This window comes from Passer montanus, unplaced genomic scaffold, assembly GCF_014805655.1.
Source record: "Passer montanus isolate IOZ18808 unplaced genomic scaffold, ASM1480565v1 scaffold9, whole genome shotgun sequence".
Lineage (NCBI taxonomy): Eukaryota > Metazoa > Chordata > Aves > Passeriformes > Passeridae > Passer > Passer montanus.
Window position 1 is genome coordinate 6,179,967 of NW_024374367.1, and position 22,531 is coordinate 6,202,497.

General features: G+C 42.5%; 1 protein-coding gene across 2 annotated transcripts in view; it reads left to right on the forward strand.

Annotated features, from left to right (window-relative positions):
* Positions 1 to 22,531, forward strand: part of MGLL (monoglyceride lipase) — a 62,399-nt gene that overhangs the window by 14,769 nt on the left and 25,099 nt on the right. For both annotated transcript variants that reach the window (XM_039695326.1, XM_039695325.1), the window contains exon 3: positions 6,491 to 6,597. In XM_039695326.1, the coding sequence (XP_039551260.1) occupies positions 6,491 to 6,597 (107 nt within the window). The remainder of the gene's footprint in view (positions 1 to 6,490; positions 6,598 to 22,531) is intronic.

The window sequence follows — 22,531 nt, forward strand, 5'->3', positions numbered from 1 at the left end:
ACCTTTTGTTATGAAATATATTTGTACTAACCGGTTCTGTCTCTGCTCTGCTGATTTATGATGTCTGCACTTTCTGAGGTGGTTGGAAAATTTAGCCATGTTACTCCTTTTGGACACTTTCAGAACATGGAACTTCTGAAATGCCCTCCTAACTCTGTTCTTGTGAGGAGCTGTGATTTTGAGATGTATGAGGAGGCCAGGCTTGCACACATGTTGCAAGAGGGTTGCTTACAGGAGCAGGCACAGGTTTTAAGACTGTGCTCTGAAGCTCTGTGGTGTAAGACAGCAAGATGGTGCTTAAATCAACAACAGCCCCTTCAGAGGGGCTTGCATGGGAACTTTCAAGCCTGAGAAAATGAGGAAATGAGGAAGGAAAGCAGGAAGCAGAGCTTGCTGAAGAGGCTTATTTTTTAATTGCCAATTTAAGATCTGGACAGGAATAAAGCTACTGATTCTACTAGTCTAGATCAAACCACATCAAACACAAATGTACAGAACCCTCAACCCCCACAAGCTCTGTATAGTCAAGCAGAAATTGTGTATTGTGAGCACAGTGCAGGTTCCCCTGACATGTTCTTTCATGCATGAAGGTTTTTCAAAGTTAAGCCCCAGAGATAAACTCCTCCAGATTCAGAGCTCTGTGAGGTCTCCATGTTAATGCTGAATGGTCTGTGATTTGGAGAGAAGGTTGATAGAGACTCAGCTCCAGGCTATTGACGTTTTGATTTGCTTTTTCCCCTGAATTGGGAAAAATAGTGATAGAGCTGCTAGAGAGAGGTGGCTCCCCAGAGGCTGGGCCTACATGGGAAAGCTGTGGGGCAGTAGGGCAGAGGCTAAGAATGCAGAAACCTGAGCAAGAGAGCAAGAAACGCCCTTGGGGGAATGCCTTCTTGAAACATGGATTGGAATTGGGAGAAAAGTCACTCCCTCTTGCACCTCCAGGGGGACATAACTCAGATGTTTCCTAGAGGCGGAAGGTTGGCATGAAGGGACACACCTGACTCCATAAATATTCCTGTCTAACTGGAGACACTAGGCTGAACTCATGGCTAAGTGTGTAGATCACAGACATTCATAACATGAGTGAGATTGCTATAGCATTTTGTAACCCCTACACCTGGCCCAAGGTTTTGCAGGGCTCTTTTGAGGCACAAATCACCTCCAGAAAAAAAGAATGCAAAAACTGTCTCAAAGAGCAGGGACAGAGACAACCCCCTTCCAAACGTTGGGTCTTACACCCAAGGCAAGGGCCTGAAGAACCCTCCAGAAAAGGAAAAGATCACCAATAGTTTAGATCACAAAAAAAAGTATTCTTCATTACGTGTTCTTTTAAATTAGCTGCATATTTTTTTGTAACCTTTAAGCAAATACCAAGGGTAGAAAATTAGACTGACACTTAAACCTCAACAAATCTTATTATATGATAGATAGCTAATCCTCATAGCGAAGCCCATTCTTCCAGCTAACACAAGAATGAACACCTTACAGTGACTTTCCATTACAATACACTTTGGAAGCAAAATACACACACAACATTTTTAACACACTAAAAGATCTGTGAGCGACTATCCACTTGCTTGTCCAAAAATGTCGCCAGTTTTTGGTAAATAAAAGTTAATTGTTCAGCTACAAAGGAACTGATAAATCAGCACAAATAACACAACAAAATGTAGTACTTAAGCCAGTCATTTTTCTGGCAGCTTAGCTGGCTCAGAGCTTTCCTGTCAGTTTGTTTTTAAAAATTACTTTAGGAATTTAGTGTCTGGAATTCAAAACTGTGCAAGTCAGATGTTCTTTGTTAAAGCTGATCTGGTTCTAGTAACAACATCCATAAGACCAAATGAAAAGCACAGTTGCCTAACATAGAATAACATGGTATTAACTTAAGTTGTGAGGGCTTGATTCAGGAAATCACTTCTGCGTGTGATTGACTCAGTCCTTATTCTGGACAGCATTTATAAATCCTTTTTTAACTGTCATCCTGTACTTGGAGAGTCCTGTTGACTTTCATGTGTTGAAGAAAGTTTCCTGAGGTTAAGGCAAGTACTTAAATATTATTCTGAAGAGGGATGCTTTTGAATGGGGTGGAAAAGATTGCATTTTTCATATATGCAGTCATAGGAAGCTTGTCTTCCGTTCTTTGGTTCAGCCCTAATGTTTTGGGTTATTTTCTGGCAATAAAAGAGGATGCATGGGGTCCCAGAGAAGTGGCTCTGTCCCCAAAGGACACAAGATGTTAAAGTCACACCATGCTGCTTGCAACCTTCTTTGTCTAGTTCAGTTTCAACATGAATTTTGTTCAAAGCAAAGCAAAAACATGGGTCTTATGCCCAGCAGGACTCAAGCCCTGAGTGGTGTTTCAGGTCTGCAAAGTGTCACAGCACAGCAGCTTTCTGGGTGTGCTTTCAGTGCATTTTTCTTCTAACAGTCTTGGTTTAAGAGGGCTCTTGCTCATGTGTGTTAGTCCAGTACTGCAATTTATTTTCCCTAGAATTGCTTTCCTCCAGTTGACTGTGGAATTGTATCTCTGAACAATTGTCTTGCCCCTTGACAAACAAGACAGCAAAACAGAAAGTGAGAACCTTTAAACCTGGTACTGCCTTTGTTTGGTTTGACCACAACTTTTCCAGAAACTCATTTCCTGGTCAAACCACGACATTCCTAGAACTGTAACCTAAAGCATGACCCTGCCCTGCAAAGTTGCTGCCCACACAAGAAGAGAAATATCAGTGGATGTGAAGCTACAGTAAGAAATAAGGAATAACTTGGACACAGCTAAAGCTTGGATCAGGTGGTGACCTCTCCAGGAGGCAGGAGAGGAGAACATTGTGTTCATGTGGATTTGTGCACACTGACTGTATTGCAGCCTAGCCTCCACAATTCCCACCCTCCCTAATAAAGGGCAGGGTGTTTGCAGGTGCTTTGTATTAACTGATGGTGTGGCACTGCTGTGTTTTACAAAGCTTAACAGGCTGCAGGTGGAATATAGGAGAGACTGATACCAGTCAGAGGAGATGTGGCAGCAGGGACAGGTCACAGGTGCATATAACCTCCTAATGGAAGAGGACTAAACACAGCCAGTAGTTGACTTGAATATTAAAGACAAATATTATTCTGCTTTCTAGTTGTAATAAGCAACTGCATTTGTTTGCCAAGCTGTGCAGTACCAGGAGGCAGAAACCTGCAGTGGGGAGGGGCAGGAGGGGGAGGTGATAAAGGCCATGGGAAGGGCAGGAATCTGCAAAAACCATCTGTTGCTTTTGCAAACAGCAGTCAATAAACTGGTTTCCTCTAATAGCCCGTAATTGCTGTTGCAGAGCTGGGTGAGAGAGGAGCGTGGGACTCGGTCACGCCTCGCTCACACCTTGGCTTTGTGTTCAGACACAGCCCAGCGAGTTGGGGGAGTCCTGCTGCTGGGAGAGGAGCTGAGCAGCTGCCAAGGCCATGCTATTTCAAGGTGTTCAGTCACAGTTCCACCAGCCAAAACCACCTGAAGCATCCGAAGATACATGAGCTTTCTGTGCCTGTGGTCAGACATTAGAACTAGCAGGGATCCAGGCACTGGTCACTTTGCAGAGAGCTTTGCAGGCGGTGCACAATGTTTTCTACCTGCTACATGCAAACTTCCAAGGATTTCAGCAGCACAACTGCAAGAGCTGGGAGTGAAGAAATTTCTCCCTGTTACCAGTTTGATACAAACCTTTTTTTAACAAAATTCTCATTGAGACTGCACAGAAAGGCACTGCAGTCCTGCAAAACCACAAACACTGCAGGATCCATATTAATTTTAAATGACTCTGTTGAAAGCAATCTCTGATAATCTGTTATTCCAGCCATTGTGGTAAGGAAGGAGAAGACTGTGACTTAAGAGCAGGGATATCTGCAAAAATGTTTACATACAGGAAAGAATTGCTGTCAGTCAATCTAATAGTTTGTTGTATTTTCCTGGCAGCTTGCTAGTGAAAATATGTTAAATCGTATTTGTTACACTGCCTTCAGGTATTATTTGCCAAATCTAAACTTACTTTGTAATGGAAAATTGGAGATTAAGTGAAAAAGCCAACTCCTTTAATCCTTGTTCAGATGATACTTGTACTAATTTCAATTTTTGAAGGTTGTGTTCAATATGTGGCCCTTGTGCTTAGACCTGAAAGCTGGAGCTAAAGAGCTGTGTAGATGTGACCTAGTTTTTAGTGAGTAAAGCCACTCTCACTTTTTATTGAACAACAGGAAAGGCTGATTTTGTTCAGTGTAACAAATTGGATATTTTATGCTTTGTTTATGATTATTGATAGGATCAAACTTGCAAAAGTATCTAAGTAATTTCACCAGCTGCTGTCATTAGAGATCTAAAGGCAAACAAGCTCAGGGTTTTTTTTCAGTATTTTGCAGACAAATAATAACCCAGGTGTGTTCCCTGTGGTGTGCAAAGGCTCAGTTCTGTAACACTTGGAAATTGTGTTCCAGGTGGAAGGAAAGGTCACAGGAACACCTTGCCTCTCTGAAGCTTTGGGTTTTTATCTTTTCCCACTTGGTTTCACATAGAGTGAGGGCTCTTAGCATCTAGAAGGATGCTGCATTAGTGTAAATAAAAGTAAAACAAGAGCTTTACTGTCTCAGGGATGAAGGACTAAGAATTTCCTGGAAAAGATCTCTTTGCCAGCTTCCCATTAGATTCATTCACTTAGTGCCATTTACTCATAAATTCAAATAATATTTCTCTAAGAAATGAAGGGCTATATTCAGTCAGCCAAGTTGAACCTTTATCTCTGTGCCTAGTCAGCAGAAACAAATAGAGGTCCCCTAAAGAGCTTAAGTAAGACATTGAGCAAGGAAGCTGTCAAGCTTGAAGGTGGTAGGAGGTATGGGAGTAGGAGGAATGGCAGAGAGAGACTTGGCCTGGCTGGGTCTGTTGCATATCAGGGCAATGGGCCCACAGGAAGAAAGTTAATATTCTCCACTGAATGAGCAATGTCTCACTTTCTTCAGCACTTGGAGGTAGAATAATAGATCCTGCACTCCAAAAATCAGTCTGTCTGCCAGGTGCATTGATAACTTGATGAATCAATTGATCAGGGAAAATGATAAAGGAAGGAATGACTGCTCCACACGGATTGTTTTGCAACCTTCAGTGACACTAAAGAGGATTTGTAAGGCACAGCAAGTTAAATATGGCACATGACCTAATGTCACCCCTGCTAATTGGTGTTAGACAGATACCAGAGCGTCTTTGCCTTGTTGCTTTTGTGTTTGCAGTGGATTCTGTACAGTCTGGATGGATGCTCTTTTAAATTGTCCAGCTGGACAAATGCTTTAAAGTAGGTGCTAATTAAAGAGCTAGGACGGGAATTTCTACCTCATCCAACATGTTATTTAAGTTTAAATATATTAAGACCTAAGCAGTTCATTGCTGTGAACACACTGTCTAAAAAGGTATTCAAAACCTTAATTAAGATAAAGTTGAGGAATTCTCTAGCTGTTAACTGCTGTCATTGCTTTATGTTGTCAGTTCTTGTAATATCTCACTGTTCATGTACTGAAAATGTCAAACTTGTAGCTTTCAAATTGTTTTGTGGTTGCTGATGTTGCAATGACAAATGGTCCTTTTAAACAAACAAGTTATGTTTATGTTGCTAAAACTGGATTTTAAATAGTCACCTGTCAAATCCAGCAGAACTTCTGTCATCTCATTGCTACTTCTGTTATAGCTCTGGCCCAAGTCTATCCTAATTTTATCATCTAGCAGAAACACTGGGGAGGTTCAAGTTCGGTCACTTTCATTTGATGACATTCCAGTAAAAGGTATTATTCATAAAACTGGAATATTCAAAGATAAGCATGTGCAAAAATAAGTGTCTATTAGACTAGTTTTTTATTATCTTGGTCTGCACAGTAAGAGTCACTTTAATCATAGAAGTGAAGCAATTGTTTTGGGGCAGAAACTGGAATGGTAAAATTACCATAATTGGGTCAAAAGATAAAATTCCAAACTCCAAGCAAAGAGCTAGAAACCTATTCTTTGGCTGAAATTCCACCTTTGAGTGTTCTGGAGCATCAGACAATGTTTGAGGTTATAAAATTAAGGACAGTGTTGGTATTTGAATCACAGAGAGATACCAGTCCCAAAAGAAACAGATGGCATCACTAAAACTGGAGAGCACTGTAGAGCCTCAAGCCCCCGTGGAGATATCCAGCTCAGGGACTGATGCTGATGCCCACCTGCACCCTGAACTTGCAGCATGCTGTCTCTGGCCCATGGGCAGTTGCCTTCCCTGTAACCCCTCCTACAACAACCTGTTGAAGGCCAGGTCGATGGCAGGCCAGGGTGACAGTGGTTTCCCCTCTATTCAAGCTCTGCAAGTTCTTTACCTGCCTGGTGTTTGCTGATGTCTGAAATGCTGTTGCTGAATGGAATGGTTTCCCTTGCAGCTCTGCAGTGTTTGCAGGGTGATTGCCAAGTTACTGATTTGTACATTGGTGCTCCATTTAGGGCCCTGGTGTTCATCGCCCACGGCGCTGGGGAGCACTGCGGCCGCTACGATGACTTGGCCCAGAAGCTGACAGGACTCAACTTGTTTGTGTTTGCCCATGACCATGGTGAGTAGCCTAAAACTGTACTTGATTTACAGCAGCTCAGGCCTTTGCTGAAGTAAATGCCATTACAGCTACTCAGCAGTGAGAGAAGAGCCAATAAAATATTTACAACCAGACATAAATGAAAAAAGGATTATCTATTGCTCTGTCAAGATCTGCATATTGAATCTGTAAAAGCTATGCCTGTTTGCTTTGAGTGTTCCTTAGCCTTTTGACCTCACTCTAAGGGATTATTTCTTCTTCACCTGTCTCTTGGGGGTGAAGTGGTATTGCCCACTGTGGAGGTGGGACTAGGAGCCACTTCTGCTCAATTCACAGTCAATGTCCTAAGTGATCCCAGACGGGAAGCTGAAATGTCAGCAGAGCTTTCATATACTGATACAATGAGACAGCTGCACCCTTGAGAGGCAAGAAGGCATCACAGACACCTTTGAGCACATCTCCACACTCCAGCAGAGAGACTGGAGCTGGCTGTGCATGCCTCAGCTCTGAGAGAAACCCTCTGAGGAGGTGCTAGGCTGTGACAACACAGCAGCACCCCTTTGGCTCTCAGCCAGCAGCGTGGGGCAGTGCTAGGCCAGCTACACTTAGCTGTCCCTGCTCTATGCCCCAAACTGTGGTGGAGATGTGCTGGGTGTCACCAGGTCTCCTGCAGTGCGTGGATCTGGACATCCCAGCAACATCTTTGAACCACCCACCCTGGTTCTCTGGTAGCCTCCTGTCACACATCACCCTTGCAACTTCATAACTTCCTTGTGCTTGGAGATCTTTGCTTTGATTTTATTGTTGCAGACTGCTGCTCCCTGTGACAGCCACTCCATCAGTATCAGTATCAGCAAAATTAATCAATGGGATTGATGATGGCAGCAGACAAAAGGCAAGGCCAGATCCTCAGCTGACAGGTTGAAATAGGATGAATCTTGGTGTAAATCTGATGTCCTTTGGGCAGATTATCCACTGACATTGGGAAGTAAACTGCAATTTACTTGGCTGAAGCCAGACTCAAACCTGCCCCTAGGTCTCCTCAAAGACAGGGCTGTGTAACTTGAGTTTAAAGATCCTGAATGTACATGAGTCATTGCACCACTTATCTGTGAGAGGAAAGGCAAAACCTTACTTAATCTTGGTACCAAGGCTTTCCCTTGCTCTAGTGACTCATTTTTGATCACAGCACTGCACTTGATATGCAGAAATGACCCCTATATTTTCTCTGAAAAATAGAATATCTAGTCCTCAAGACAGCTTGCAAGGAAAATAAATAAAACCCATGTGACTTTTTTTTGAACAATTGATCGCATGCCATTTTTGAGGCTGCCTTTGCAAAGAGAGTTGACCTGTGCAGAAGTATCTTAACTCAGCACCTAAATCTCTTACTTCCTGTGCAGGCAGAGTGTTTCTGAGTGTCGATTCACTCATTTTTATGCCATTCCTTCTGAGCTGGAGGTAGGCTAGCAGGAGTCTGCAGTAATCCCAGTAGGAAGAGTCTCCATTCCCCTCCGTTTGTCTGTATGGCATAAAGTTCATGGGGTGGGGGATGGAACAGGCCCCATGCTGCTGTTAGCAGACCACAGCCAGGCCATACAAAAAGTGACTGAACTCCAGGACACACAAGCAACTTGTTCAGTCTCCATGAGCCTGTGAGGGATTGCAGTTGCTCTCTGTGCGTGCTTAACACCATGCCTTAGTTCTTAATTCCCATAAGACTTTATAAAGGTTTTGAGAAGTAGAGTTAAAATAGCATTAATTGAAGCAACAAATTGTGTAGAAATGATAAAACATTTATTTATCACATGGATTTGATACAGACAATACTTCCTCTGTTGATAGAGAGAGGTTTATGTTCCTGTCAGGCATGTTTTGTACTGCATGACTATTTGCTCTCTTTTTCCTTGAACATCTTTTTTGCTAGAGAAACATAAATATTTCTTGGTGTTTCAGGCTTTTTTTTTTTAGAATACACTAGTATTGCTGGATAAACCAGTGCAGTTAGTACAAATCTGGTTCCTCAGGTCAGTTAACAACTTTGTTCACCCTGTCAGACCTACAGTTTTGTTTGTAAATTCCATTTTCCTGATCAGTAAAGAGGAGAGGGTGAAAAGGAACCTGAAAGCAGAACAATGGAAACACAATTGTGTTACACAAAGAGCTGATGTAACTGAGCCTTGATTCACTGTAAGTTAAAAAGACAATTGACATCTTTTAGGCTCTATATAATAATCTTTGCACTTAAAGAGGCAACCACCAAGGATAAACTTTGATGAAATACAAATTATAGCCTGAGCTAAATGCCAGTGAAAGCTGAAGGACATAAATGCCTCCATTGCTAAAACTGCTCTGGTCAGACTGGGAAATTTAAAGTTTTCCTCTATTTTATCTATTTTTTTCCTCTATTTTTATCTATTATTCTATATTTTATCTATTCCAAATCACTTCAGCAGTGTGTTCCCTTTTGTGTCCTTTCCTTTGGATATCTTTGTGTAATATCAATTATTTAATTGTGTTAGCACTGTAATAGCTGTCTGTTCCTTACCTCACACCATGGCTGTTTGTGATGTGAGCTCAATATAGACTTCCTGACCTGGATATTTGTTCAGGTTCTGGTATTCTCATGGATAAAATTCCCAATACAGGTGCATTATCCATGAGATCATTAATGCAGTTCCACAGCGTGGCAGGCGAGATTTCCCAAATGACCCGGGAAGTTACCAGGGCTGGAATGTGTGTGACATGACTGATTTATGTTGTGTCTATCCTTCAGTCAAAAGAAGGAAAAATAATTTCCATTTTTATTGCTGACTCTGTAGGAGCTCACACATGGGCTCTAAATCTTGCCAAAGGCTGCTCTGCATCAGTTTCCTCTTATGCAAAAAGGTGCTTCACAGAGTAACAAACACTCTGTGCACTCCAATTTGTGTCTTAGTATTGCCCCTTAGTGTAAGGTACCTCTGGCTCACTTTTCTCAGTATGTGAAGATTTGTACATTTACTCTTTGGGATATTTCATTGTAGTCACAAAACTGCTGGATCTCATAGATATGTATTAGAAATTTTCCATGGTGACGGTGGAAATTGAATTCCAGAAGACCTCTTAACCTTACCTTACATCTAATATTATTAGATGGCTTTGGTTTCTATCAGCCCTCTGAAGGAGGAAAATGGAATTTCTGTGTAACACAGCATCTTTTTCCTCTGGTCTCTTATAAGGTGTTTTAACAGGCAGGTAACTGCTTCCCATGAATTCTGGGTTTGCTTGGCATGCAGCTTCATGATGGCAGAGTTAAGGCTGCTGGGATGACCTTGCTATTTCCACAAGTTTAGATATTTTGCAACAACATCTCAACTTTTCAACTTCATTTCTGTATTACTGTTATTTTATTATGGCAAGATTCTGATGACATGAGAAAGAGACAAACATATTAAGTTATTGGACATCAATTTAGGAAAGCTCTCAGAAAGAATAACTGTGGGAGATTCATCAAAGTGGAGTGATATTGCAGTTCTTCAGTCGCTGCAGATTGCAGCTCCTTTAGTTTTAACACAGTAATTTTAGGGATCTGTAAAACTGAGAGCCAAGGAAAACAAGAATAAAGGCTAGAGAATGTGGCTTTGTTTTCTCATACCAAGCATTTTGAGTTGATAAAGCACATGATGTTCCAGCCATCCTCGTCTCTCTTCCTGTAACATCTCATTTGCTGAGATCTAAATGCACTATGGTTGCATTACGTGGCCAGAGCCCAGAAAAACCACAATTTCACCTTCAAAAGTACATGTCAACTAATAGCAGCCAGAAACACATTTGCAAGATACAGGGACCACAAAAATGTGTTTACTTTTTTCTTTCACTTTTTAATCATAGTTGAAATTAACCCTCTTTTTCACCTTTACTTGCTCATGCTACTTATGGGTATTGTGTCTATTTTACATAAGGATGAGGAGGATAGAATACTCAGCCCTAACCTGGTGGCAGTTCCTAGTCACCAGATACACTTTCATCCTACTTTCTCCAGGAGGAATAAACCCCCTACCTGTCCTGGTACATGAAGACCTTTGACCCTTTCACCCTTTTTGAAGCTTTTGAGATTCCTACTCTCGAGTTTTGTGTAATGTCAGATCAAAGCAGAGGGGAAGGTTGCAGCTCTAACAGCTTATTCACATTCCTTGGATGTTTCTAACTGAAGTTCAGCTTGCTTTGGCAGCCCTGCTGCTGCTGCTTTGTGTGTGGTGAGCATTTCTGAGGGGTTAGCAGGTCCCTCTCAGACACCCACTGGTGCTTCTTCTCTCCATTAATTTTTTCATTGCTTTCTCTGTTTAATGAAGGATTTATTTCTAAAATGTAGAAAATAGCTGGAGCAGATATTTTTAAATGCACCAAATATTAGCTGCTTTTGTTTTGTTTTTTTTTTTCCAAGTGATTGCTATGTTGTTCTTGCAACTGTTAAAAGACCATTTTGTTGATGAGAACAGAAGGCTTTTATTTATTCATAGCACTGGGAAGGATTGGTCTACACAGAAAGATTAAAAAGAACTAAACATGGTCAAACTGAGAGGGGAAAATGACCAAGAAGGATGTCAGAATGAATAAGAACAAGAGTTAGGGTAGCACTGCAAGTGTGAAGCAACAGCTCAAGTACATTAGCACGCAGGAATGTTCTGGACAGCAGCAGTCCCTGACATTGTGATTGGGCAGGCTCAGGGCAGTCTCCAGGGATGGAGTCAGGAAAGCCTTGGCAAATGTTATTTGGAGCTGGTTTGCCCATGGAGCAGCACCACTGCTCCTTGGTGCTGGGTGTGGGCCCTTGGACCCACAGCAGCCTGCTCTCTGCTTCCTCTGGATGAGCCCATAGCACTGGAGCAGGGAAGGTTCGATGTGCTTTTCTGCAGAGCTGTGGGGAAGAATGACACTCACTGTTTCCTTTCCTTTGGCAGGAGGATTACAATGGGTTGTGGGCATTTTCACTTTTTTCCACCTGAGAGCTATAGGTTCCTCTTACAGGCGACCCCAGAGGAGATGGCTCTTTGCCCTGCCAGTGCTGTTTTATTCCTGTTTTGACTCCCTACTCCATACAATCCCAAACCTTTCCCTGCCTTTCCTTCTCCAGATGTTGAATGAAGGTAGCAGACAGGCTTTTCTGCCTCCCAGGCAGTGGTGAGGAATGCTACCCCTGTGTGGGACACACAGGAGCTGAAACCACAGCATGCAATTGCAGGATGAGAGTTCAGATACTGCAGTACACCCTGGAATTCCTTAGGCAGTGAGACAACTCTGAGACCTTGGAGAAAAGTCATCCTATAAACAAATAGCTAGAGAGTGAATTTAGTTTTGCCTTCCTTCTCTAACTCTGTTTTGGCTGTGGGGATTCTCATAGAAAGAGATGAGCTGGGATACCACCCTGCAGCTACCAAACAGCTTGAGGCAAAGTGAAACCAGTTGTTTCTGAGCTTCAGCTCTTCTGGAATCACTGATCTTATAACTCTGGATATCAGAGTAGCAGTCACAGCTTGCTGAGGAAACTAGGTCATGCAGTTATAGCCTCTTTGAAATTATAGAAATTATAAAATTATTGCTACAGCTAAGATGCAACTTTTCCCATGCACTGAACAAGCTCTTGAACACAATCTTTCAACTGGACAGTCTATTTCCCCCTGCTGTCTCCCAGGTTGCTGCCTGAGCCTGGGTTCTGTTGGTGGTTGTGAGATGGTACCTCCCAGAAGCACCACAGCTCATGCAGGAAAAAGTCCTCTGGATACATCTCCTATAACATAATGATGCTGAAATGTGCCCATAATTTTATCACAAACCAGTGTAGCCCTAGGGGAGTATCCTGTGGCACAACAGGCAGTTGTAAGCACTTTGAGATGGGCTTTATTAAATGGAGATTTCCACATTATTCTTGTTATTTTTGAGGAGATCATTACAGACTTCTGCAGCCCAGTCTTGCCCTGGTGAAGTGATCTCTGCTGCTTTAGCCCTCACCCTTCATTCACACTGGGATCACATGGTCCCAAATCTCTGCTTGCACTACATGGCATTTTTCAGAGCCGTCAGAGTTGTTTCCATTTGAGAAATATGAAAGTCAGGATTTGGAAAGACAAATGCAGCCTTTGTTTCTTTTTGTCGTGTGAAGGCAGATGAAACAACACTGTGGGGCCAGGAAGCAGCCAGACCACAGCAAACTAAAAATAAATAAACAGTAAGGCTCCACACAGCTGATGTGTCTGATGGAGCACGCATATGCAGCAGTGTAGTGTTTTGCTTTAAATGTCTGGGTGAGGAAAGGTGCAGGGGATACCCAGAGGTGTTTCCTCTCTACTTCACTTAGGGGCCTGAGACTTTATTTGTTTCATGGACTCCCCTGCTGATTTAAAAGTGGGGAAAACATAGTCTTGCACCAGTCTTTTATGCAAGGCAGTTTGGAAATTGTGAGGACTGGATACACCTTTAACACAGATGGACAGAAGAAAGAGCACCTGAAATCAGACAAGTAGTGTCATCTACTCTGAGCTATGAAAATTCACCAACCACACCCAGGCTGCTCAAAGAAATCTATTTGTGTATCTGACCCTGACTGATTATTATTTTAAAGTCATATTTAATTGTGGTGTAGTCAGAGAGGTAAGACAAGTTAGCTCCATGCTATAACCCAGAGCTGGATGCAGGCACTTTTGGGAGAGGGGGAAAGACCATGCAGATGTTCCTTCATCCCTGCCCCTATATGTGGACATCACTAGATGATCATGTTGGGCTGCAGCAAAGATTGCAAAAGAATGGTTGTGGTTTCCTCAGTTACTCTACTCCTCCCAACTGCTCAACCATTTCCTCACTGCTTTGTATCCACCCTGTAACAAAAGGTTATTGAATAAACAACGTGTCATCCAGTTGAACAGGCTCTTTGGCTCAGGCCCTGGCAGAACTGAGCTCACTTGTCATGCAGCACAGATGTGGTGTGAGCTCTGAGGGAAGCAGAGCTGGGACACATCTTAATCCAGTCATGCCCTGTTCACCTTCTGGCATGAGCCAGTCTCTTTCCTCACTCCATCAGGTGATGAGAAGAAGGTGCTGGAGAGCCAGCTCCCCTGGCTTTGTTTCAAGCCCTTTGTTATGAGGGAATCCCTTCTGGGGCACACTGGCTTTTTACTCCAAACTAAATGGGCCAGGCAACCCACCCCAGTTCTCCTAATAAATCACTGCTTACTAATGAGCAGGGGGAGAAATGTCAGTTGGTCATTCCATGAGACTGGACATCTTCTCAGCAGCTGCTTCTTGAACAAAGCCTCGCTGTTGGCCTCCACACAAGGAGGCGTGAGGCTGGAACAACAGTCCCAGTGAGTGCGGACACGGCAGCAGAAGGAACAGAGTGCTCCTTTTGAGCACAATGGCTGAGCTGGGCCCATCAGCTCTGCCCACTGCCCAGACCGTGCTCCTCAGCCTGTCACTGCTAGCTGTTAACTGTTGACAGACAGCATCACAGAGGAAAGATGGGTCATTCATTTGGGAAACTTAAAAGGCTTTTCCTTCCCATGAGGGTTGAGTCCATCAACTTCCCTTCCACAGTTTTGCCTCTCAAATGAGAGATACACTCCATGAGAGGAGTGGACCATTCAATTTTTTTTCATGTGGTGCTGAAAATGTTGGGCCTAAGTAACAGGCATTTTGAATGAGTGGTTCCAATAATCAGGAATAAAACATCCTCTTTTTGGTTTCACTTTGGTGAATTTGAGACACTAAAGGGGAAATAGCCCTGACTGAACTCAGCTGATTTCATCTTACAATCTGTTGTTTCACTCTTGTTATTTCAAGATTCTGTGCAGTTGTCATCTGTACTCAGTCTTTACCTGTATAAATTAATCCCCAAATCAAGGGTCAAATTCTGCTTTCACAGCTGCTCATATAAATCCAAGATAACCCTGTCACTATGTCAGAAAGCAGGTTCAAGCTGCAACTTGTAATTGCATTTCATATTAGTGCAGAAGGGCTGGCAACCTCATGGTGTGTTTTCAACAGCTTACTTGCTCTCCCATAACCAGCTCTGCAGGCTGTGGGCGTGCATCTGCATGCAAGATGCTTGAGGGTGGAAGGACAAGGACCAGATGGTTATTAGAGCTAAGGCTGAGAGAACAGATCCTTTTATGTTTTCAGATATGTCTGTTATCTGGGGCTACTGGACAGATGTCAAACTTGCTTCAAACTTTGTTCCTTGACTGACTTCTGTGGCAGGACATTAGTACGTACCTTCAGGGACTTTGACCTCAAGAAGCATCAGAGGAATGTGTATTCTTTAAAGGAAAGAATAACAAATCAGTGTTGTATATAATATCAGTGGGTCTTTTTCATTAATGGCATGGATTATGGGATGAAGAGCACTTTCAGCCAGTTTTCAGGGTGGAAATTGAGCATATGTTGGAAGGTTGCTATTCACAGGGACCTTGACATGCAGAAGAAAGGGACTGGCAGGGACCTTGTGAAGTTTCAACAAAGACTCTTGGGGAGTTCTGCATCTGTGGTGGAGTAACCCCATTCAGCATTAAAGGCTGGGCACTGAATGAATGGAAAGCAGCTTTGCAGAAAAGGACCTGGGGATCCTCACAGACAAGCTGAACATAGGTCAGCAGTGTGACCTTGTGGTGGAGAAGGCCACCCCATACTGAGCTGCATTGAAAGATTATAGCCAGCAATCAAAGAGAAGTGATTATTCTCTTCCATTCAGCATTTTTGGGACTACATCTGAAACACTGGGTCCAATTTGCTCCCCAGAAAATGAAAACATTGACATACTGGACCAAGGCCAGAGGAGGGCTGTCAAAACAATTAGGGTACTGGAGGACAAGATGTACGAGGAGAGGCTGATAAAACTGGGCTTGTTTAGCCTTAGAAGAGAAGGAATGTTTAAGAAGACTTATTTAGGCTTAGAAGAGGGGATCTTGTTGCTGTCTACAAGTCTCCAGTGGAAGCATGTGGTGACAGCAGAGCCAGACTCTTGGAGGTGCCCAGTGATGGAATGAGAGGGAAGTGACACAAGTTACAGCTCAAGAAATCCCAATTATGTACAAGGAAAAATGTCTTCACCACAAGGGCAGTTAAATGTCGGAGCAGGACCCGGGGAGGTGGGGACATCTCTAGCCTTGGGAATATTTAAAACCCAGCTCAATAAGTCCCTGAAAAACCTGGTTGAATAGGAAACACTTTGAGTAGGGGCTTGAACTAGATCACCATACATCCCAGCATCAATTATTTTCTATGAAATAAAGAGCATCCTAGCTGCTAGTATTTGGGATATTGCTTCTAAAAATAAAACATGGAGGGTTTTGAAATGGGTGAAAAAAACTACCTTCTTAAAAGCAGCCTTTAATAGTACCTATGGTTAAAAACAGCTTCATCTTCAAGGAGAGGCTTTTTGACATTTTTGCACTATGAGAAAAAGAAAGCATGTTTATTTCCACCTTTACAGGAACAATTTTTCCATAGCAACAGCATTTCATTAATGTTCCTAGCTTTCCTATTGTTTTTCAGATGTCTTATTTGCATGAAGTTGTTTCAGAAGCTAATTACTGATGATTCCTCACCTACAAATGTATCTTCATACAGGTGCGGACTTTGTCATCCAATTGAGTTACAAATGACTGTTCCAAGTTACTGAACACCCTTTGAAAATTAAAGAGAAAAAACACACTTTGTTTATATAACTCCAGTTGGATTAAAACATTATTTGGATTCCTTCAGTACCTTTTTAGATAGATAACAGGAGTCTAAGGAGCACACTCCAGCTCAGATTAGTCCAGCTCAGATTAGTGCCTGTTTCAGCACTAACCTGGAGAAGAGCCTTATTAAGGAGTGGGGTGTGCAAAGAGAGCTCTTATTTGCACAAGCAAAGGCACGGGACAGGCAGATTTAAAATGAGAAGTAAAACATATAACCAGTCAATAAACAGCCTTAACCTGCAATTTCATCTTCATTTTTAATGCTCTTTGTGCTCTGTCTACATTGGAAACAGAATAAAATCCTTCTTGCTGAACTGAAAGGTCATAGTATCAGGGGAAAGGATTCACTAAAGCAGCAAAACTTTCCAAAACTTCCAATAAGGGAATGTTTTTTCCTTATAACCTCCTTCTGAAGTCATGGCAAGGCTAACTTACATTGCATGCATTTGTGTGTTTTGATCAAAACTGTGGCACTCAGCCTATTTTTCACCAAAACTTGCTATTAACAGACTCCCTTAGCCTACTGCAGGCAAACCTACCACACTGTGTGTGTTGGCACAGTGTGAAATGCCAGGAGCTGGTGCAGGTTTAAACCAGCTCCAGGCTCCTTCTAGGCATCAGCCTCCTACAGCTTCCTGCTCCTTCATGGCTCTTGAGTTCCAGAGCTCCACATAACAAAATAAAGATGCAGAAGCAGCCCATATTCTGCTTTTCATAATTTGTAGTTCTAGTGTTCATTGTTTGTTTATTTGTTCATTCATAAAGTGTGGCATGTTGTTCCAGAGCTGGAATTTCTGATTCCAGCTGGTGGATTTTCTCCCTGCTGATTTTCCTGGGAGAAGCTCTATTTGTTACAGACCATGAGCAGACCTTTTAAGGGACTCGCAGAAGTCCTAAAACTAATAGACATTTTTTTAATAACAAAAGACGTAGAGTTTTTTTTAAAAAAAAAACAGAATGTTCTCTATCAGTGCCTCCAAACAAGTGCACGTTGCAGCAACAAGCCCCAGAAGGAAAATAATCAGTGAACAATAGGAAAATTAATCCTTTGTTGATTCACATATTCAGGTTCTTCCCTCTTCAATAAGTCCAAGTGTTGCAGAGGAACAGGTTTGGTTATGCAGTGTCTGCTGGATTGAGTTTAATTTAATAGTGCTTCTCCTATTGCACTTTCATTTTGAATGTTAAAAGAGGGAATTTGTTTTATTATTAAGACATATTCCTGTTAGCAGCAGGGGCAGGAAGACACTCCCTGCATTATCAAGGCATTTGTTACTGCAAACAGCATCCTCTGTCTTCTTCACAAGTGGTCAAAGATCAGTTTTTAACCAAGTTTGGTTGCCAGCACACGCTGTTGCTGCTGAGCAGGCTGTTCCAGGCTCTTGCTCCTCTGACTCTTTGAAGGTCCTCACTTTGTGTCCCAGTGTATTCCTGCCCACATTAGGGCTGGATGCCAATGTTTTTCTCTTCTCCATCTATAGTTACCCACAACATGTTAGTTCAGAGCATTTCTCTTTTGGTTGTCTGTGGAGCCTGGCAGAGCATTAACATAAACTGCTGTCATTAACTGATGTCTTTCACTTCTGTGCCACACATCCCATGGCCCTTTCCTGGTTCTGCCTCTCGTTTCCTCTTTGAGACATCAGCTGCTCCCTGCTGAGGGATCAGATGCCATCAGCTTTGCCCCTCTCTCCTTCAGGGGTGATGCCAGTCCCTACGTGCCCAGCTCAGCCCTGCAGCCTCTCATTTCTTTCAGAATGTCTCCAACTTAAAGCCAAGTTTATAACATGGATTCTTATGTAGTTTGGGGATTTATTTTTTAGTTGCTTGAGCCTTAATTGCTTCTGTGCTTCTACACACTGAGTACATGCTTGCATCTTCTGAAGGCAGTAGCTAAATGCCACTAACTTCAGTAGGACTAGGATTTGACTCATAGGTTTTCAGGCTTTTTTTCCTATTTTAGTAAAAAACTTGCATATCTTGAACTATTATTTTAGAGAATAAAATATCATTTTAGCATTTAAAGTGTACAGGGAGCTATACAATCACCAAAGTTGGTGCTTTGGGAAAATTATTTCAGAATTTTAGGAAATTAACCTTGATAATTGAAAGCCTCTGGCAGTGTCATCCTCTTCACTTCTGAGGCCATTGGTAAAGTAAAGCAAAACATCTGGTTAACCTCTGGTTCATTCTCCAACCCAGATGAGATTCTCCAGCACCCCAGTAACAATCCTTTTGGCCTTGAGCCTTCTTCAGAATAACAAAATGAGGATTGCAAAAGGTCTTACAAAACCTAAGGCCATCTGGAAGAAGTCTTACCTGAAGATGTGTGTGGAGCCCACTTTGAAGTCTTGAGGGAGCCAACTGCCATGGGGGGATTTTGGTTCCATAATGCACTAAGACATCAAAAAAGGACTCATCAGCCCATTTCTGTAAGTCCAGCCAGTCCTCAGATGGGAACATGCCCTGTCTGTGCCAGCTGTGGCCAAATTTTAGTGACCTACACTAGAAAAGCTCTTTTGCTTATATTTCTGAAGACTTTCCTGGATTTCACATCACTTTAATCTGGCCTGTGTTCTGATATGTTCCAACAGTGCTGCAGTTTTAGTTGTGGGTATCTCATGCAGGTTGTCCTTCCTGCAGTCCTATGATCAGTCCTGGATGATTCAGATCAGGATGTGGCTCATTCTGTATCACAGCAGTAGGCCATGCAAAAAGGTCTTTGGAAACGCCACTTGGCCCTGCCTAAGGTTGTCTTGGATCTCAGGAATAACACTTCACCTCAGTATATCTCAGGTTATTAATGAAAACATCTGAATGTGATGTTGACCCACTTTCAGAGAGCTTGCAGCTGAGAAGCCCTGAGCTCCAAGAATGCAAAACCATTACTGTGAATGGTTCTTCACAGGCTGAGAGGAAGATTCAGCCAGTGAATAGAGCAGCTTATAATAAAACCAATATTGAAAGGAACGAGGCAATAAAATAAGAAAGGTTAAATTGCACCTGTATAGCTTTTCCCTATATCCAAATTCTAAGCAGGTGCTTTCAGAACTACTGAGAAAAGGGTGTGGACGGAAAATAAACAGTCAGATATCTGTTGTCAAGCTGTTTGACCAGTTTGGTAGTTACACATCCTTTGGCTGAATTTGTCTTCAGGATTCCACCTGGAAACTCGACCACTTCACCAGCAATGCAGGAAAGTTACTGTGTCAGCCATTCTAAGTTATTCTAAGCCCGTGCTTTACCACCCTTCATCAGTATTGCTCCATGAATAGGAGAAACCTGTTCTAACCACCAGGTGAGATTTCCCAGAGCATTGAAACTGATGCTACAGAGACTGTCCTGTGGCACTCAAGGGTTAATTTCTCTGAAGATACTGTCTACAGATTCAGTTCATGGGGAGAGCTGTTATACCCACAGCATCTCTAATGCTGGGATTTATTCAGGGCTTGGCAGTACTCTCTAATCTGAGAATTCTTGCTTAGTTACAAAAATAAAGTTTAAAAAAAAAAGTGCTGAATTGTAGATGGTACAAAGACTAATGCTCTCAACCCAGATCTCTTAAAATTGACATTCTCCATGCTACATTTATTTTCTGGTTCTGAATTTATCCAAGACAAAGCCTGCTGACAGATCCTGGCAGTTTTTCTAATGCTACAGAGCAGGCAGCCTGACCCATGGTGGTGCCAAGTTCATGCTCAGCTCAGCAGAGGGCTGGGGGAAGGGAGAGGAGGCAGAGGACACTTGAGACAGACCCTGCCTGATACCACCTGTACTTTTGGCTACAGCCCTCTGCCTTTTCATGAACCTTGCACCTCTCCTGCCCAGATTTTGTAGAGTGCTCTCCCTGAGCTGCAAATACACTCTGCTGGCTGATGGTGAAGTAACTCTCACAGCCCAAAACCAGCATTTGGGTCTGTAACCTTCCATAGCTCAACACTTGTATCTGTACATTGTTTACTGAAGACCTGCCAGCAAGGATTCATTGACTACTGTCAGCAGCCATGGCTTGAAATGAGTAATGGAGCACAGAAAGCAATAACCTGCCTGTTTGATCCTGAGTTTTTTTGGTAAATATATATATAGTGAGGAGAATTTCAGAGTTGCAGTGGGGAAAGTTACAGAGAAAAGGGTATGAAGTGGTAAAAATCAACTGAAACACTAACTCTGAAATCAACCTCTCCCAGGAAAGGACAACAGCTTTGCTGCAAGACAGATTTAGGGGAGCTATTTTCTGCCCTGCCACTTCCCCGTGACTTCCCCCGTGCACCATCCAAATGCCACTCTGCCATGAGCCAACTGGCAGCATTTGTGCTCTGGCACACTGGGCAGGACTGACCCACCCAGGCATGCTCCCTGCCAGACCTGCTTCACCAGGAGGTTTTTTTCCTTAATTGTGCTGCTCTCAGATCTGTTAGGGTTTGAGTGAACTACAGCTCTGTGCGGATGTACCCTGCTAAAAAAAAAATAATTAAAAAGCCTGTCCTTATTTCAAATAATCCACCTGCTGCTCACCCATTGAGCTGGTGCAAAGTGAGTATAAAAAGCTATTGGCTCTGGGAAAGTGGTATTTCCTTCGTGCCTTGTCAGGAACAGGGACAAATCCCATCTAATGAGGGTGGCACTGCCATGTGGCAGCAAGAAGGAGTGAAGCAAAAAGCGAAAATCTTTTTAACTCTGTGAGAAATCTCCCTTTGGACAGGGTGATTGAGAACTGGAAGTGCAACCCAAGGAGAGAGCTGACCCTGAATGAAGGGTCTTGAGAGCTCAGGTTTGTTAATGACCTTTTGGCAGATTAATTGGTAAAACACCTTACTGGTATCCTAGAACACGAGTCACTCTTTTTAGAAACATTATTATTCATTTGCCAGTTGCTTAAAAAATTATATAACCAACAATTCTGTGCCAAGATTGCTTTGGAATAGAGAAATGCTGTATTCTGGTGCCAAGAATCTCACAGACTAAACAGAACCCACTGGGAGCCCTTGCTCTAGATGGGAATTTGTGTTTATTTTAACATGTAAATAAATGGGATGAAAAATGGGTCTTTCAAATTCTTTTTTGTTGTTGTTGTTATTGATGTGGGTCCCCAATGGGTGGTCTGCATGGAGAGGAACCTTTTGAAGAGAGCTTGAAAGGAAGCTGTGTCCATCTCCCAAGACATTCCTCAGCAGCATGAAGAGAGTTCTTACATGATCCAGCTTTCATCTTTTCTTTGTGATGCCTAAACTACTGTAGGCAGTGAAGAATTAGGTCTGTCTTTCCCAAAATTAATTGATTTGATTGTTTGCTCGAGCACAGAGCTACCCAAGGCTCACATCTGGATTGTGCAGTGTGAGAAGCTGGGCTGGTGCTGCCGCAGCGTGCGGGGCAAGGCTCCCTGCTCAGCCACCTGCATTCACTTGGAGCACTCTTTGAGGGTGGAACAGTCAGGAGGGCTCTGCACACTCCCAGGCAGGCCAAAGGGAACCATCTTTAAGTAAACAGAAGAGCAAGAAATGAATGTCCTTTGTTAAGGAAAGAAATGGAAATGTTTTCTAGTTGAACAAGCTGTCATTTAGGAGTTAATAGCGCGTGCGTGTTGGAGAGGCAGCTCACATGCTTTGGAATAAATGGGCAGGGAAGGGGAAGGGGATTGTGCAGTTCCACTCCAGCACTCCAAAAGTTGGGTTTTTTTCATTGAAAATCCTGACATTTTGAATTGGTGTCCCAGCTGTTTTAAAAATGGAACTTGGATCAGAAAGTTAATGCAAGTGGATTTTCATCCTTGTTTACAGCTAAGAAAAAGTACAATTCGCACCCTTGTTTTTTTGACTTATAGGATTAAAACAAGAGAAGAAAATTATATATGTTTTTAAAGCTAAAATAAAATACCAAGGGAGATATCCCTTGGCTGCTTACCTCTTCCACTGAAGTGATATCTCAAGTCACATGTGAGGAGCAGAAAAAAAGCTCTTCTCTGCTCTTAGATCAGCAGCATATAGATCAAATGAACTTGTGAGACCCTGGATTAACTCCAGCAAAGTCCATGCATTTTTTTCTGCAGTATTTGGGCATTGATACTGGTTCTATGTCATGCCAGAATAAGTCTTTGAAGACCAATTCCAATACTAAATAAAGTCACCTCACCAATTCTTCAGGAAATTATGTGCTCCTCCTGAAAGAGAGCAAAATCTCTGTGCAAAACTGCAAAATAACTGTTAAAAATTATAGTGCCTTATAAAAATTATTATAGTCCCTAG